The sequence below is a fragment of the Bubalus bubalis genome, chromosome 17 (assembly GCF_019923935.1).
Source record: "Bubalus bubalis isolate 160015118507 breed Murrah chromosome 17, NDDB_SH_1, whole genome shotgun sequence".
Lineage (NCBI taxonomy): Eukaryota > Metazoa > Chordata > Mammalia > Artiodactyla > Bovidae > Bubalus > Bubalus bubalis.
Genome location: NC_059173.1, coordinates 30,620,841 through 30,640,004, shown reverse-complemented (window position 1 = coordinate 30,640,004; position 19,164 = coordinate 30,620,841). Strand labels below are relative to the sequence as shown.

Sequence of the window (19,164 nt, the reverse complement as noted above, 5' to 3'; positions counted from 1 at the left end):
GGTGAAATATCAAAGAGATATATTAATAAAAGATCCAAGTATGCTGGCAACATAGAAAGACTCTCCTAAAAGAAGGAGACAGCAAAGATGAAGGATGTGAATATAGTCGTCACTTGGAATCCATGGGGAACTGGTCCTTGGATACCAAAACCTAAGGATGCTCAAGTCCCTTGTATAAAATATATATTAATTGTATTTGCATATAACCTACAGACCCATATAATTTAAATCATCTCTTAATAGTTAATATAATGCAAATTCTATGCAAGTAGTTGCCCATAAAAGGTAAATTCAGGTTTGCTTTTGAGAACTTTAACTTTTTTTTTCCAAATATTTTTGATCCCTGGTTGGTTGAATCAGCAGACATAGGAACAGCAGATACAAAGGGTCAATTATGTACAGATTTTACAGAACTGTTACAAAAGAAAAAAAAAAAAACCTTATAATTAAATATAAGACAAAATAAGAGCCAGTAATGTGGAATATACAAATCAAATATCTAATATTATTTAAGTCATTGCTCACCTTCACCACTCATCTATTTTCCTCATTCTAAAGGTCAGTCTTTGCTTTTGTATTGTTTTATCATCACTTTTAAATGTTTCTCTTAGCCCAGTGATTCTCTATCATTTTCAAAATTCTACAAAATCTGTCTTTCCATACAGCCATGCAATGACAAGGCAGGGAAAATGCAGATGTTTGGTTAAGTATTATTGGGTATAAATGTTCAAAACAATCTCATTAAGTGGCTAGTGCTACTTTAGCTAAACAAATACTATGTAATTTATTTTAGCAGCATTATATTAATAAAATGTTTTTTTAAACATTTTATAGTTTAGTTTAGTTTTTATAGTTTAGTATATATTCATGAAAAAAGTCTGATGGATGGCCTACTTTCAAATATTCACCTTAGAAATGTTACATTAAATAACTTCAAGATAAGAGAAGTCATCTAAAAACCTATCTATAAAGAAATAATAAGGAAAATGGAGGGAATATCCTCTAAATATTATTGCTTAAAAATTTCCTGGATCTGAAATAGGAGTCTGTTTTCAAACTGAATATTGAATATGATGGGGAAATAAATACTCATCTGGGACTATCACTGTGATTTTTTTTAGGAGACTAAAGATAAAGCTTTCAAAAAGGAAATACTAAATGCCCAAAAGAACCAGGATACAACAACACATGATCATAGAAAATGTGTAGAATTTCTTCTGAATTCTAAGAAAGTGTGATTTATATGTGCGAAATCAATATCCAACAAGGTTTTCTATATCTGTGTGTGTTGTGCACACGCATGTGTGTTTGTGCATGTGTGTGTGCTTGTGCATGTGTGTGTGTGTATAGAGAGAATGAAATTATGAAGGTTCATTATTTTAGAAAGTTGTTTTAAAAATATTATTATACCTCAAACCTGGACTGGCGATTCGTTTCATATATGATATTAAGTAATTAACCTCCAATTAAAATAAATAAATTTATATTTTACAAATTATTTTAAAAGATAAAGAAAACTGGGTTTAGCTTATGAGAAAATAAGCCAAGAGTTAAAAACATGGTCAACCACAGAAAGATGGTGCCATCCCAAGTGTCAGCTGCACAGAAGGAGCCAGAGCAGTCAGTCCAGGCTACATGAGGAAGGTGGATGGAAGTCTCTGGAAGACTAGATTTCATGAACCAGATATACAATAGTAAGAGCCTACAGATATGTTAAGGATATATTATGCAAGAGGAAACTTGGGAATTTCAAATATCCACAAAAGAAAAAACACTCAACAGCAAAAAGTACTCAAATAGCTATGAAGGTGAAAGTGTTAGCCACTCAGTCGTGTTTGAGTTTTTGCCACCCCATGGACTATAGCCTGCCAGGCTCTTTTGTCCATGGAATACTCTAGGCAAGAATACTGGAGTGGGTAGTCATTCCCTTCTCCAGGGGATCTTCCCCACCCAGGGATCAAACCAGTTTCCTGCATTACAGGCAGATTCCTTACTGTCTGAGCCACCGAGGAAGCCCCAAATAGCTATAGATCATTATATAAATAATACTTATCTGATTTTAAGCTTTTAGAATAAACGTATATATAAAATATATGTATGTAAGACCTATTATAAACACAGAGTAGAATGTAAATATCCTTAATCTAGATTCAACAACGTTATTAACTCATCAGGTAGGCAGTTGAAAAAGAACATCTCTAACTGTTGAAATAAGAAATATGGTTTCGAGTATATTAATACAAACTATAATGAAAAACGGAAATATAAAATTAATGATATAGTGGTTATGAGTATAAGTTAACCACCAGAAGAATGACAGTGATGGTTAAAACTGGTCATCTCTATGGAAGAGAATACAGGCAGGTAAGGAGACACAAAGGTAAATTGTTTTCCACTCTATGTTTCTATTTGATTAGAAGTTTTAAACGTGTAGATATACTGGAGGGGAAAAAATTCCAAAACAAAAAACACTTTGAAATAATATTTTAAAAATAATCCTATACAAAATTGAAAGGAAAAATAAAACTAAGGCAAAAACAAAGCAGGTTTTGATAGGCAAAGGGATCTTATCTGTCGGAGACACTAAAAATCTTCTCCTCTTCTGGACACAAGGGCAGGTAGTGTCCACTCCCTTGGAGTTGGACATGCCATGTGAACAACTCTACCCAATGAAATGGATGAGTGGCCTGGTCCTTGTCCTAGCCAGAGAATTTAACTGTTGGCTAGACAACTGCCTAACAACCCCTTATTCCCCTGCCACACTGATCTTGAATAAATAACTCATACCATTCAATGGGGAAGAATATCAATATGGCAATGAAAACTGGGTATAAGATTGTTGTGCAAAAAGAAACATATATGAGTAATTAATATGAAATTTGTTTCATATAACAAGGATCTTCTAGTGATGAAATATATAAAAATGCTTAAAAATAGCAATGATGCTGAGAAATTAGGATTTTCATAGACTGCTGATAGGCTTATAAATTGGTGTGGATTTCCTTTGTGTTAATCAGAAATACTTAACTAAATGCTTGATGACCTTTTATCCCGTAATAATACTTCAATCATCAGAAATGAGGGAAAATACATACAAAGATGATTTTCATTTGCAGCAATATATGGATAAAAGAAGGATTCAAATAAAATCTGTAAAAATAGGAGCTGACTAATTAAGCTACAGATCAATACTACAAAGCCATGAAAATCAAGTTTACACATGGCTTTACCACCATCAAAAAGATCTGAGCATGACATTAAGTACAAAAGAACATGGGTAAATATTAAAAAATGATTATTCCTTGAGTAAAATGAATGCTGATTTTTATTTTCTTTTGTGTTTTCCAAATTTTCCACCTTAATAAGTACTTTTAGAATTAGAAGAACTGTCTACTCAGAACTCCATAAAGTTTTTATATTAATTTTGGAGCAAGATTTAAATTCACCTGAGAAACATTATGATGCATAAGCAACCTGAAAAAAACTTAGAGATAAATAAAAATGAATGGAAACAAGACAAATATGGTTATAGAGTGCTTTGAAATTTGAATGTGCCAAAGAAAATTAAGGGCTTCCCTGGTAGCTCAGTTGGTAAAGAATCTGCCTGCAGTGCAGGAGACCTGGGTTCAGTCCCTGAGCCAGGAAGATACCTTGGAGAAGGAAATGGCTACCTACTCTGGTATTCTTGCCTGGAAAATCCTATGCATAGAGGAGCCTGACAAGCTACAGTCCAAGAGGTCACAATATTCGGACATGACTTAGTGACTAAACCACCACTATCAAAGAAAATTAAATGGAAAAGTAAATCAAACTTTGAGGTTCTTAAATCAAAACAAAAAAGTTATTCTGACATATTTTATTAACCATTCAGACACAAGTGTTAAGTAAGACAAACAAACAAATTAACAAACAAAAACACCAAGAAAAGCAGAAGTCATCCCTTAAAAGAGAAGAGGGTCTGTGTTCCATGGAATCTTTTAGAAAAATTTGTCTGCTTAGCATACCTTGGTCCTGCTCAACTATAAGACTAGAATTGCATTATGGACACTCTTTATAGTACATCAGCATCTTTAGTATCCTGGCATCAAATGGCTTTTTCTTACTTTCCTCTGCCTTTAGGAATGATGTAAGAGATGACATCAAGTCAATGTTTGCAAAATATTCAATTTGTTTAACGTATTAGCATGAAGAATGAACACTGTGGTTCTGTTGATGCAATTTTTTTTTTTTTAATTTTCACCCAGGTAATATTTTTCTATTCAACAAAGGGTATTATAAATATAAACAAATGAGTAGAATCTTAAAGAAACTTAATAAAATACATTTTATGAAACTGTTTCTTGAAAGTCAGAATCTTTTCATTTTAATAATCATGGAAAGGCACTTCAAAGGCCACATTAAGTTCAGAGTTCGACAAAATGTTATCATGAAAAGATGTACAAATTCCCTGATGTTTGGACAAAAATACACAGTGCATGTCATACACCTTAAGGCAAACGGAAATCATTTATTGATGAAAGTAACAGTTTAGTACTGCATCTAGTATTCCAGTTTAAATCAGATTTATATCTTAATTAAGTTGCTTGATACTGGCTTTAGAGAGACCACATAACTAGTTTTTAAGACAAACTGAGGCTGCAACTATATATTAGTTAATAAAACCATGAACATCTGAATTCCTTTACTTTTATTGCATTGCAGTCTCTAGTTTTAATATTTTATTTGTGAACACTTGAATTTTACACTAAGTTGTCTTCAAAGTGACATTCAAAAATCAAGTAATAATCATAACCCATTATTCAAGCCTTGAAATAGATTAAGAAGTACACAAACCAGCAGTCCATTTAAGTGATATTAGTACTGTAACACAAGCCAAAAGCATAACACAGTCCTCTATTTATTCCTCGGGGCTCAGTGAACCTTCCGTCTGACATCCTTTTTGTTGATCTGAGACCACAATGACACAGAAGCACAGTTTATAGAGACAGCATTACTCAGGAAACAAGTACCTTACAGAACTAACATTCCTTTGCCTGTAATAGAGTTTTAATCTTATTTATCTTGTTTTCTGTATAAGTTCCCTGTTTGTCTTTAAATTCCTGAGGAACAATTTAGAATTTCTGATGGCATTTCAAATCAAGCAGGGAGAAAATTAGATTGTTTATAGGCTGTGAAATTTGGCTAAATTTATGAAAGAAGCTGTATACCTGTTTTAGTATTTATACCAAATAAATCCAGATGAAACATTCATTTTCAATCTTGAAACCAAAATAGGATGGGTATTAAATAAAAGGAAAAGCAGTTCTTTTTCTTTAAAGCACCTTGAATGGGAAAAGGCTTTCTGAGCAAGGCACAAAAATCCTAAAGCAATAAAATAAAAAATCTCCAAATTTGACTACAGGAAATTTAAGAATATGATTTAAAAAAAAATCATGAACAGATTAAAAGAAAAATGACATAAAGAACAGACTTGTGATTGTCAAGGGGTAAGGAGGTGGGGGAGGAATAGGTTGAGACTTTGAGATTATCCGATGCAAACTATTATATATAGGATGGATAAACAACAAGGTCCTACTATACAGGGAACTATATTCAGTATCCTGTGATAAACCATAATGGAAAAGAATATGAAAAAGAATGCATATGTAACTGAGTCACTCTGCTCTATAGCAGAAATTAGCACAACATTGTAAATCAACTATACTTCAATTAAAAAATCTGGGTAAGATGGTGACAACTTGTGACAAGTACATATTATTTTAACGGATATCATATCGCTGGATAATAAATAGAGCCACAGCCCAAGAGAAACATGGGCAAAGAGTTTGAGCACAAGCACACACACACACACTTACATACAGAAAGGCAAATAATGTGGTGAGAAATATTTAGCTTTAGTCAAAACTTATTGCTGTAAATTTAAGCAGTGAAATAACAATAACAAAGCCTAAACAAGGTCAACTTTGTATACTACTCCTGAGAGCAGATAAGAGTAGGCATACTCCTATGCTTTAGGTAGGAATGTACATCATGTATCTTTTTGAATATTCAGCAAAATTTTAAATGCAAACATCCTTTGACTGAGATATACCACTCATAGAAATTAATTCTGCAAACCCATCTGCACATATTATTAATACATTCAGGAAAAGTTGGAAAGTTATCAACAAATGACAGAATAAATAACAGCAGAATACCATGTGGGAACCCTAAAGAAGGAGGAAACTGCAGATAAAAGAGGTCTCCAATTTACGTTAATATAGGAAATTACCAAGATACAGAAAGAACAGTGTGTTTATGATACCAGCATTTCTGTAAACCACTGATGATCATGATCTGAGAGAAGCGGAATTAGAGGAGAAGAGACACAGACAGCAATTATTATACCCTTTTTGTAAAGTTTAAAGATTACCATGAGTTACTTATTTCATAATGTTTAAATTTCAAAACATAAACCTTTAGAATCTAAATTCTCATTTTTTCAGGTTATAAGTTTTAAATCACCCACAATACCTAAAAGCTATTGCTAACAAATATTTTAATCCTTTTATATACTTTTTTCTCTTATGTTAAACCCGAATCATATTTTTCAGATATTCAAGATTTTGCCACTTGAAATTTTCAGGTTCTTAAAGTTATGTGTATAGCTACAAGAGAGCTAGCAAGGTGTAAGTGTCTCCATGATATTTCAAACTAAACTGAAGAATGTGTGGCAGAGAAGCCAAAAAAAGGAAAAACCTGCAGAATAAAATATAAATTATCACCTCCAAACATGATTTAAAAATTAAAATTGCTTTTAAAAGATCTGAAATGCACACCACCATTAATATCACCAATTCCTCATTTAATCACCCCATTTTCAACAACATATTCTAAGTCAGTGTGCAAGACAATGGCTTTAGCTTCCATCTCTTTTATGTTTTCTTCATAATTTTTAGAATTACCATATCTGCTCTTTAAGACACTTTGATTCAAATATCGTTCCAAGTTATAGAACAATATTTACAAATGACCTGGAAACAATGACTATTCTTCACAGTCTAAAATAATAAGAAAATCAGGTAGACTTTCTACTGGATTATTATTTCTACTTTTGCCATAAATATAATTCTGCACCCATGAATAATTTCCAAAATGGAAACTTATCCTGTTCTTTGTCACCTGAGACATGACCTAGAAGACTGGCGTTAAACAGGTATCTACTAAAGTTTGAGAAACGGTAAAGAAAGAAGAGAATCCTGCGATAGATTTTGATGCACACAAGCAACGGGAATGGAAGCATCCTGAAGACAAGCATTTGACTTTTTTCCCAATGTTTCCTACTTCAGGCCCAAATCCAAAGTCACCAATACAACATAGCTTATGAATACGTGCCTTTGCTTTAAAAGAGTAATTCTGACCCAAGTTCTTACCACCCTACATGAAAGAGTCTCCACACTGCTGTTTTCTGCAACATGAGGAAGGCTCAGAGTAAGGAAAGGCAATGCAGAGTAAGGGAACGAATGGTTTATAAACCAGGAAAATATTTAATTCATTCATGGGACTTCCTTAGTGATTACATCTCCTCAAAAATTATTTTTCCATTCTCCAAAGAAAGTAATCTCTGGAAAAGAAACTATTTGAAAATTTTTCAAGACCTTTCTGACAGACAAGGAACAGGCAAATAGCCTCCCTTATTCATGCTGAGGCAGGAACTTCCTGGGAAAGTGTGAAAGGGCCTCTCGACCAGCATTAAGAGGCAGAGGACTGATCCACAGGGAAGAAGCCACAACAGGAAAAGCCAGTCCCAGGTCGGATGTCACCCTCATCATGGAGAACCACCACCATCATTCTTATTTGTGCGTATTTATTAGTATTCTAAAAAGGAGAACAATAAAGCTCTAGTCTCCACTATTAGCTCAAATGGTTGTATTAAAGAAGCTTATTAATTTGAAAATTACACAGCAGGCTCTATTAGATTTCCATAGCTACTTCCTTTCCATGAATCTACAAGCATGGAGCTAAGTGTATATAATTAATGTGCAATCAGGGGACTGGAAATCAGTGAAATTAGCAGCATCAATCTCTGTGTTATATAGGGCAGTGATTACCATCTGAATCTGACAATTTCATTATGAGGCAGGTATTATAATAACCTGCATTTTACAGAGGAAGAAAGAGGATTAGAAAGTTAAACTTACACATACAAAGTCAAACAACTGGTATATTTTGGAGCCATCATATCACACCCAATCTGCTTATTTTAATATACTGGCTGCACTGCCATCGGACATTGGGGAAAACTCGGACTCAGGCTGCAGCAGATGGATTTATTCTTTCATATTGATTGTTCATTGACTGCAGACATGCAAACTAAGCAAACACCAGGAAAAGAAGAAGCTTAAACCAAGAAAGAATGAAAAGAAAAAAATTTCCAGTTCCAAATTCCTACTTCTTTGCCTACTACATACCAAGTTAGGCTGCCTCTCGGAAATTTCCCTGTTTGTCCATGGCACCATCACCACACTTAAAGAAATCTTGGAATTTCAATCCACAATGAAGAAAAATATTTTTTTTCCCTTTTGGAAAAAAACAATTATTTCAAAATGCTCAACCTATCTTTTTATTCTTGCATAAGTAATAAAAAAATATATAATCACATGGCTGACATAGTCTTACTGCAGTGGACCAAATGCTAATGCAAGGGAAATTGTAAAATGAATACTAATTCTGAAAGAGAATAGTATTTTAATGCAAAACTTTAGTATAAGCTGCAAAAGCTTTACGGTCTGAGAAAACCTTTTCTTAAATTATGTAACATGAGTTTCAGTCAATTTTATGCTGAAGTTAGATATGATTGATTAAGACCATATTCTGCTACAGGGATGAAGAATTAGGTAACATTTATTCTGATTTCATAATAAGCATAGATATACTCAGATTATACAAATATATTTCTATCATTTCCATTAGTATCACTTGGTATTTATAAAGATTAGACTAAAAATATTTGCACTGAATTGCACATTCTGAGTTTCACTGAATTTCAATCAGAGTGTAAGAATTAGAGTAGCATAAAGTAAGTGAATACCACAGTGGTTACAGTTTGAAATTAATTTTACACAAAGGGTAAATAGCTCAGTAGAAATATGATGCCCTAATCAAAGTATTATAGACACATTAGAATGCAGGCATTTCTGAATTCAGTTCAGTATGTGCTCATATTGTAAATATTAGAATAAAAATCAGGAAAAAAAGTGTAGATGTTAACATACTTAAAACTATAAAGTAAAATTCTGTATGACAATCTAAATAAACAGTAAAACTGACAGGTATGTGTCATTTTTTGAGAAATGTTGAGATGAAAACTAAAACAATCTAAGCAACTCTGTCCTCATAGCTCCCCCTCCTATAACGAACCCCTGACTCTCACACCTATTTATTCTATTCAGTTGAAGATTCTTATAACTGTCAAGACTCTACATTTCAAAACTGTCTTTAAACTTTGAGCTACAGATTAGTGGTAAGCATTTTGGATAATTTTGAAATATTGTGTTAATTAATATATGAGGAAGAAAACTACAATTACAAATTGGGTTTCATTTTTGCTGAAGCAAATTATCAATAGGATAAAAAATAGGACAAAGTTAAATTATAGGAAAAGAAGTGGTAATGATAAATTGCCCATACAGAAATGAAAAAAAAAAAAAGGCATACATATAAAAGAATCACACCATTAGTGGAAATATTAGAGCAATTGGTTCATAAAAAAACTGTGTCTATAAATTTTTCATTGTCTAATATCTCTAAAAGAAAAAATATTTTTGCAATTTGGTGCTTTGTAAAAATTTTACTATGGTTACCAAAGGAAAAAGGGAGTGGGAAGGGCTAAATTGGAAGATTGAGACTGACATATAAACACTACCATATATAAAATAGATAACTAATAACAACCTACTGAATAACACAGGGAACTATACTCAATACTCTGTAATGACCTATATGACTAAAGAACCTGAAAAAGAATAGATATATACTGAATCACTCTGCATATACACCTGAAACTGCCACAACATTGTAAATCAAATACACTCCAATAAAATTAATTTAAAATAAAATAAATATTGACGTTTTAATTTTTTTAATTAAAAAATGAAAGAATTAACAGAAAATCATGGTATATGATATCCTGGGAATAGGGGATGGGGGAGACTAAGACAATTTTGTGGCTATTCAAGGAACGTGTACAGTCATGTTTTGTGAAAATTCAAACAAAAATGGACGACCGACACTCCTACAGCCTCAGAGTACTGAGAATAAAGTCCTGTAGGCTAACCACTGCAACACGGCTTCTGCATCATCCCAACATTTATTTCAGCACAGCATTTTAACATAGAGCAATGTAGTTGTAGGGGAAAAGATAATAACTTTGAACATATCTAACTTGTAGAAGAAAATGAAAAATACATCACACCTCTATCTGAATAATATTGGAGGCAGATACCAAAGAAATTGTTTCTTATAAAATCCAAATGTAGAGTAATAGCAATATTCTGAATTTAGTAAATATAATTCTATACCAAGAAATTCTGCTATATGAAGTCTGTTTAATAGATTAAAAATCGTGACGCATACAAACCCAACAGTGGCATGACCCTGACTTTAAGAAAGGCATATTTTCATTCTCCATGTTAATTTTAAATGTTTCTATAAATTGTAATAATCAAAAATGACAAGATACTTTGAATAGTAACCAAAAATAATACGTTTTAGACTAACAAATACCACTGTAAGAAGCAGATTCATTCTTCTCCAAAATTAGTGAAATCTTTTTTGAAAAATACTTTATTGCTAGAAAAATTTTAAATTATAGGTGATTTTGAGATTTGAGAAAGAAATTGTGGGTAGATTTTAATTCAACAATGATTTTTCCTATCCTATTGAAGAGGCATATTCATTTACTACATTTGGCAATGAGTTGTTCAGATCATTAGAGAAAATCTCAGAAATTCTGAATGAAAATTGCCATAATAAAAAAAATCTGGAATTTCAATTTTGTCTGGGGAATCTTCAGTAGAAATCAATTAAAGAAGAAAGGAAATACATTTACCCACTGGCCACTAGCATCCCAATAAAATATTTAAATCTACTATTAATACAAGATTTTAGCTCTATGTAATATATCCTCTGCTTACTTAAAAAAATAAAAAACATTTCAATTTAGGTTTACTTCCTTGTAATAGCACCTGCTCTACAGATTAAGCAAAGCACTTTCACTGACTTTTTAAAAGGGAAAAGAAGAACAGAGGAAGAAGAGGGGAAAAATTAAAAAGTGCACTCTGAAAAGTCAACCATACAGCAACACCTAATAGAGTACCCAGGAAACAACTGGCCTTCTACTGCCTTCCTTAAAATGGTCTGGGCTCCAGGAAGTTTGAAAGGTGGTTTTGGGAAGAAATTCCAAGAAGATACAGGCTCTGACATGAATCAGCATTCTATTGTCTTAATGTCAAGGTGCAACGACCCCTTCACTGTAAAGGCTTGATATGAAAGGGAAAAGCCCCAGACTTCTCAACTCAGTAGGTGGAAGTCTGCAAGACCTCAAAAAGCAATAATAGCATAAGAGTAAATTCCGATTACTGTTAAGTTCCTATAGTTTCATATACTCGTTTCTAGTTAAATATTCAGTTTCTCATATCCTAAACTGAATATTTCAACCAACGCCATTTTTTTATTTCTGTTGAGTATGATGTCTGATTTTCCTAAAACTCTCTTGTGATACTTGGAGTATGAAAGCTTAACTACCAAAAAAAAAAAAATCCAACAACAAATTAATTATTCTTACATTTAAAGAGCTATTTTATTCTTTGTAACCTCGAATTGATTATAATCAAAGATTTAACCTCAGGTTATAAGGTATTGTGTTCTGGTACACTACTAATTCTTATGATTGCTTAAGAGCATCCAAGTTGATTCTGGTTGTATGAAAATTTTTGCATACATTAAAATAGGTAACTCTAGGCTTTGGTAATTATCTTGACAGAATAAAGAACATGATAGCTCACCTAAACTATAGCTACTCATAATCCATAATTACAATATAATTACACACACACATACATACAGACAAATTCATGCAAAGTGTAACAAAGATTTAGCAAGCATCAATATGATGAATGCAGATACACATCTCAATAATTCATGACTAAAATGCAATGATAAGAAATATACCTTAAAATAATACCTGAAGGATTTACTGTATAGAACAGGGAACTATAACCAATATTTTATAATAACCTATAAGGGAAAATAATCTGGAAAAGGATACATACATATATTTATCTGAATTACTTTCCTGTATATATGAAACTCTGGAGAAGGACATGGAATTCCACTCCTGTATTCTCACCTGGAGAATACCATGGACAGAGAAGCCTGGAGGGCTACAGTCCATGGGGTCGCAAAGAGTCAGACAAAAGTGAAGCAACTTAGCATGCATGCATGCACATATAAAACTAACACAACACTGCAAATTAGTTATATTTCAATGAAATAAATATACTTCAATAAAATAAATAGATAAATAGATTACACCTGAAGAATCAAAGTTAAAAAGCCAAAAAATATACTTTTCCAAGAGTCTTATAATCAATGCTATTTCTGAATTTCTTTATGAATCAAATTCACAAGGATATTTAAGATAATCTAATTTTAAAATAAAATAAAAAATCAAAGACTTCTTTTTAAAAGGCATTGGGAGTTACTTTTCAAATACCTCATTTTAAATGAATTTTTCTAAAACAGATGCCACTTACACATATTTTTTCAATTTCTCTAAATAAATGTGTTTACAATGTTTCAAAGGGTATTCAGTGTATGCAACAGTTTTATGAAAGAACTATGCTTTCTCCAACATCTCCATCTACTGGCTTAGAGAAAAAGCAGATTTTTATCTGCTATTTCTTTAAATTTAATATTTTTACAATTTATTTTTTATGAAATTGAAATATCAAAGTATTAAATTATTTTAAATATGTTAATAACTATTTGTCAGTCATTCATTAAAAAATAGGAACAATTTTGAAGAAGACATTTAATAATTTTAATTCCAAAGCCCTATGTGATCAAATATGTTCATAGCTCTTTTAGACAAATTTATTTTAACCAAGTTTTAATAATGAGCACAACATTAAAGTTTATCAAAACTTTTTAGAATGTAAAAATGTTTATTATTTCCTAAAACCTGTTGATTTTGTTAACCTATATACAATATGTGCATATACATGTCAATATCACATTTATTATTTTCATAAAAATGTTACTGTAATAAATTGCTTTTGTAGAAAAACTATTAGAATATCATCACATCCTCAGACCAAACTGCTTAGACAAGACCAAGTGGCAGTGTACAGGGAAGGACTTCAGGCCCATAAGGATTTGAAAACTATAGGAAAGAGAATTAAGGGGAAAGGTTAGGGGAAAATGAGTTACTATAGGAATAGCATTCATTTTTCTCTGATGACTAGAAAGTACTCAACAAACACTGAAGCTGAAGCGGGAGGTGAGAAAAAGGAAAGGAGCGAGGAAGGAAGGAATTCTTGAGGCCCATCACTGATTTAACTGTTGAACATAGGATGCTAAGTTATTTATTTTTCTGGTTTCATGGACTTTTTCATGTTGAAGTCTTAAGTTGGAGCAGGCTTGAGGGGGAAGAAAAATAAAACCTTAGTAGGTTCTCTAGCTAAGAAGAAAGAAGGAAGAAAGGAAATGGGGAGGGAGGCAGAAAAAGGAGAAGGCAAAAACCTGAAAATCTGTCTTTATTTCCTTAGGTACCATGGAAACAAATGGGAACAAGTAGGTACTTGAATTTTCCCACTGTGACTGTGAAAGGGCGTGGGAGGAAGTTCAGAGCCTGCACAGCATTTACTGGGTTCAGAATGCAATAACTTCATTTCATTTGCAAAACCTTAACCCATTCAGTGGGTCCTGCCATGTCAGTCTCAGCATTCCCAAAGCAGCCCTTCCATCTCAGGAATACAATTAAATTAGCAAACTAAAGCCTTTGCTATTTTACAATTATATTATTAAGATTCATAATTTTACTTTCTTAATACATTAAATTTATATATTACATTTAGGGTTAAATTTACCCTATGGGATTTTTATGTTTTAACTCAGAGGAAAGGCAAGCTATTTTATGAACGCTGACTGATGATACATATTTTAATGGTAGAATTATGAAGTAGAATTCCTTAGATTTCTGCAGGAAATGGGAGAAAGTCAGGTTGGTTTCCGCTACCTACATGTTTGACACTGCTGCTCCCACTTCATAAAGGAAAGAATCAAGCACTCCCCTGACTGAGGAGCCAAGGAAACAAAGGCTAAGCATTGGAGTAAAAGCCTTGAGCAGGATTTAAGTGATCAAGACTCATCTTTAATAAATTTGGTATCAGAGATTTCCACTCATTTCTGGACTGCTCACTTTGTGAGTGCAGTTTATATGTAAGCATCTCTCTCTCCCTCTGAAAAGAAATAAAATAATTTTACATTTTCTATTACTCTTGGTTTAAAAAAGAAGAAAAAAAAAAGGATACAAACACTTCATTTCATTTTGCAAACTCTGTACTGTAAAATTCCTAAAGAAATGAAGAAATTGAGCCCCAAAATTTTAAGTTCCGAGTAGATGAGCTAATGTCAACTCCAGGAAATTCTATTCAATGAGTGATAGAATTTTTTCTTCTGTAACTAGTTCTATTCAGCAATCAAAAGATTGCTTATGCATAGGAGTTGCAGAGGCCATGGTTCTGAATTCCCATGCCAGAATCTTGAAAATACATTCAGATCCTCACTGACATTTATTTTAGTGTCATTGAATAATCCATGCAGGAGTAACTTTGTGACATGGAGACAATACAATCTTTTATTTCAGCTTTATTTTCTGAGAAAAACAAAATATCGATGCAAAATGAAGATTTGATTTTCTTAGAATTGGGCTTCCCTTGTGGCTCAGCTGGTAAAGAATCCACCTGCAATGCAGAAGACCTGGGTTCGATCCCTGGGTTGGGATGATCCCTTGGAGAAGGGAAAGGCTACCCACTCCAGTATTCTGGCCTGGAGAATTCCATGGACTGTATAGTCCATGGGTTCTCAGAGTCTGACACAACTGAATGACTTTCATTCCACTCACTTGGATGGTTTAGAATTGTCAAGCAAATTAAATTGTGTTTCGGTTTTTCTAATGAAATCCATCTCTTATTACATGGATGTATCCATTCTGTGGAACTTTATGTATTTATATGTGTTTAATATGTGTATATTTTCTGTCTGCATAACTTATTTCAATAACATTTACATTAAATAAATGATTCAAAAATATTGAGACTGAGGACCTAAACTAGTCACTTAACTAACCATAATCTTTAGTCTTTACAAGCCCCAGCAGAGTCATTCAGCATTTGGAATGAGGAAATACTCGTTTCCTTCAGTGGACCTAACTCCTCTGCTCTCAGCCAGGCCCTGGAATAATTCTCACCAATGAATGAACTTCTACATCATTGACCGTTTTCAAAACATAGAGATATTGATTCTTTTCACCTAGTTTTTAAAACCTAAATCCTCCCAATAATCCTAGTCTTGTGTTTAGGTTCATTACTTTCCACAGCATTTTCACACTAGTATACAATTACAAACAGTTGGATATTTAGACCAATTGTGTGTCAAACTCACAATTCAGAGGGGGGAAAAAAAACTGGAGATCTGGTATCAATTCAAATGAATAATCTAATTCTGGTAGATAAATAGGTCAAATTATAAAGGCCTTCAAAAAAAAACTATAGCCAGTTTCTTTGTGTATCGACATGCTAAAATTTTTCAAGATATTCTTACATTCTTTTAGGAAGATTTTTTTTTTTAAACTGAAAATTCACTTAAGTCTCAGTCTCTCTTCCTCCCACTTCCTTCCCATCATGCCCAGTTCCTTTTCTCTCTTGGAATCAACATGTGAAAAAAAAAAAAAAATACAGCATTGAAATCTCTTTAAATATGCTTTCATAAACAGTTGAATTCTAAGCATCAAACAGCTCCATAATAATGACCCCTGTTCTATCAAAGAGAGTTGTTTCATTCCTTCATTCATTTGGTTGATGGCAGTTTCAAAACGAGCTGAGGATGTTCCTGATACTACAATCAAGCTAACCCATGGAATATACGATTAAAGCTCAACATGGGGACGTGGGATGATAACCAGTTGTTTGCCTAACGTGGGAACACTGCAGTTGGAATTTTTCGGTGGTAATTTTCCGCTGTCCTTTACAGGGAAGACGGAGTGGGTGGTGAACCATGTGCAAATCCCCCCGCGAAACTGTCAACTCTGAAATAAACACCAAGAACATCAATTCAGAAAGGAGTCGCCCCAACCTCGTCGCCAGGGCAGGATAGCAGCTGCCGGCAGAGGGCAGGGGGTCCGGCGGTAGCCGCACCGCCCACGTCCGCGCTGGGGTGGCCGCGCCTGGACCCGGGCCAGCCGGTCTTTCCACTGAACCGTGCGGAGACTTAATTGCTTGAATCCTATTACTTTGAAGCCTGGATGTAGCTTCGCAGCGGGTCCCCAAGTACTGCATGCCGCGCTGGGACTAACAGGATGGCTGCGAAGACTAAAATGGCTGATCGGCTGACTACTTCTGGATTCCAAACTCGGTGCATGCCACCTCTTTCAGGTCCTTTTCCTCCCGCATCCTCTGTGGGAGCCCCGCGACTTGAGAACAAAGCCCCTGGCCCGCGAGGGCCCACGGTGCCCGGCGCACAATCGCCCCGGGACTCAGGCTGCGGATCCCGGGGCCGCGAGGAAAGACTGTACGGGTAGCCCGGCCTGCGTCAGCCTCGCTGCACCCCTCGGTGGGCCTTATGTAACGACCCCAAGCCGACTATGGGACCGATGTGACAACTTGTCCCGTCTTGGGGCAGAATACAGGCTCGCGGGGTTCACACAGTGACCCGGAGCGAGGCCTGCCGATTTCACCCCGGGGCCGGGGGATCTACCCAGCAGCCCGACGGCGCGCCCTGGGGCACCGCGTGTTCCCCGCGCGCGGGGTGCCACCAGGCCAGCAGGGGAAGGGGGCTTCTTTTGAAGACTCCAGCCAAGGCAAAACCCCCGGAACCTAAGGAAGCCTCTTCGATCTCCAACACCCACCCCCCTCCCTAGTGCGCACACTCTCCCCTGGCTCTCGCTTCCTCTTCAGCCCCCAACTCTCAGCCAGCTAGGGTCCCCGAGAACGCAGCCACTTTCTCCCGACGCCGTCACACGCACGCGCGTGTGCAGTCACTACACCCGCACACTGACACGCAGAAACACACACACACACCAGCCCGCTTTCCGCGTGCGGCCCCCAAAAGGGCATGAATATTCATTACTCACAAGCGTTGGTGACTGCGAAGCTGTTGGCTACCTCCAAATTGTCGATGTGGGGTGTCAGTCTGAACTCCGAAGTGGAAAACTGAACCATCCCTACACGAAATGCACTGTATTCCTGATCGGCGCCCCTGGGAAACAGCCCCCCTGCAAGGAACAAACACGAAGCAAGGAGGACAGTGTCAGTGTCCGAGAGGAGGAGAGGAGCCCGCTAGCGGGGGACTGCCCAGGAGTCCCTGGTTCACGTTAATAGGACGAATAAACGCATCCCTGGACCCGGGCAACAGGGGAGCTGGGGAAGATATCCAAAGGGTATAGACCAGGCACGGAGGGGGTCAAGACACGAAGGAGCTCGAGGGCCAGGTGGGTGGCCAGAAACGTTCTCCTTCCCTAGTGATCACAAGCTGTGCATTCAGACCCCTAGAGATTCCGAACAAACAGGAAAATGTTGTTAAGGCGAAATGAATAAAATTTGGGGGTTCTAAAAGAGAAGACCTTTCTCTCTGTTGTATCAGAGACACAATCTTTTGCCTTTGCTTCATCCTAAGAAAAACATGTATATTTTAGGCAGTTTAAATCTGGAATGCAGTCAAGGTATGACATAAGTCTACATGACATGAATTAATTTGTCCACCGTGAACAAAGATTACCACCAAATTATGCACAATTCAAAAGCAGAGCACAAAGGGTACCTACCTATCTGTATGCTGTTAGAAGAGACACCAAAAATCAGTCCCCACAAAACAGGAGAAAGGAGGACAGATATATGCATAATCTTTTGCATTTCCAAGAAAAGTAGAGCATCCACAAAATACCCTTTCTTTTTTTTTTTCTTTTTCCTCCTCTTCCTTCTTTGGCCGTTTTCCTGGGCAAATTAGATCCTCTGCATTTTGAGACAGCAATTTAGCACCAAGCTGCTAAAAACCAGAAGTGAAGGCAGAAGAATCCCTATTTCCAGGTCCTGCGGGTGGCTGCCGCCCTGCGCCCCGCGCCTGCTCCGAAGTCCGGAGGACCGGCTAGATGCAGTTTCCAGCAAGCTGCCGCTGTGGTCCCAGCGCCTCGGAACACTCAGCACCCTCCCATGCGCTCACACACTCACCCTCGCGCGCTTCTCCCTCTCCCTTCTTTCACACGCGCGCGCGCGCACACACACATACACACACGCAGACACACGCGAGTCACAGACCGGCAGGCGGGCCCGGCGCGCGTGCGCGAGGCGCGGGGGGCGGCTGGAGCACCCCTCCCCCGCCCACCCCCGCGCCCCGGCGTCTCGCGCGCGCAGGACTGGGAGCGAGGCTCGGAGCCCGGCCGCCGCTGCCCCCCGGCAGAGACCTCGGGTCTCGCGAGCTGTCGCGCCCACCAGCGATATGCCTTTCAGCACCGCGGACAGCGCCCCACTCCCTTCCGCGCTACCTTTGTGCCTCCGCGGCCACTGCAGCGGAGATAGATGCTCCAGCCTGGACCAAATGCAGCAAAGCCCACTTCCGGCTGCCGTGCAGAAGCCAAACTGCTAATTGCTGTTGGCGGTGAAGCGTTCTCTCACCAGGCCCTGCTGTCTTAGGATGCAAACAATGCTTATTTTTTATCTTCTGTAGCCTGTAAATCCCACCTTGCAATAGAGAAACACTGCCACGCACCTCACCTGACCCGCAGGAAAGCAAACAAAACACTCATGAAGAAGTGCTCCAAAAGTGTGAACTTTAGCTAAATGGGACGTAGCAAGATCCAAGGAAAACCTAAATTTCTATCTTTAAAGGTCAGAACCGCATAGGAGAAGA

General features: G+C 36.4%; 1 protein-coding gene across 5 annotated transcripts in view; it reads right to left on the bottom strand.

The window, feature by feature from the left end:
* The window catches only part of GRIA2 (glutamate ionotropic receptor AMPA type subunit 2), a 178,705-nt gene extending 160,168 nt beyond the window's left edge, over positions 1 to 18,537 (bottom strand). The window contains exons 1-2 of one of the 5 annotated variants that reach the window (XM_006078205.4): positions 18,083 to 18,537; positions 17,393 to 17,533 (exon numbers count right to left, since the gene is read on the bottom strand). In XM_006078205.4, coding sequence (XP_006078267.1) covers positions 17,393 to 17,533; positions 18,083 to 18,170 — 229 coding nt within the window. In that variant the 5' untranslated portion in view covers positions 18,171 to 18,537. The remainder of the gene's footprint in view (positions 1 to 17,392; positions 17,534 to 18,082) is intronic. The other 4 variants (XM_025267968.3, XM_025267967.3, XM_025267966.3 and 1 more) reach the window with 4 other exon arrangements.
* Between the last annotated feature and the right edge of the window lie 627 nt (positions 18,538 to 19,164).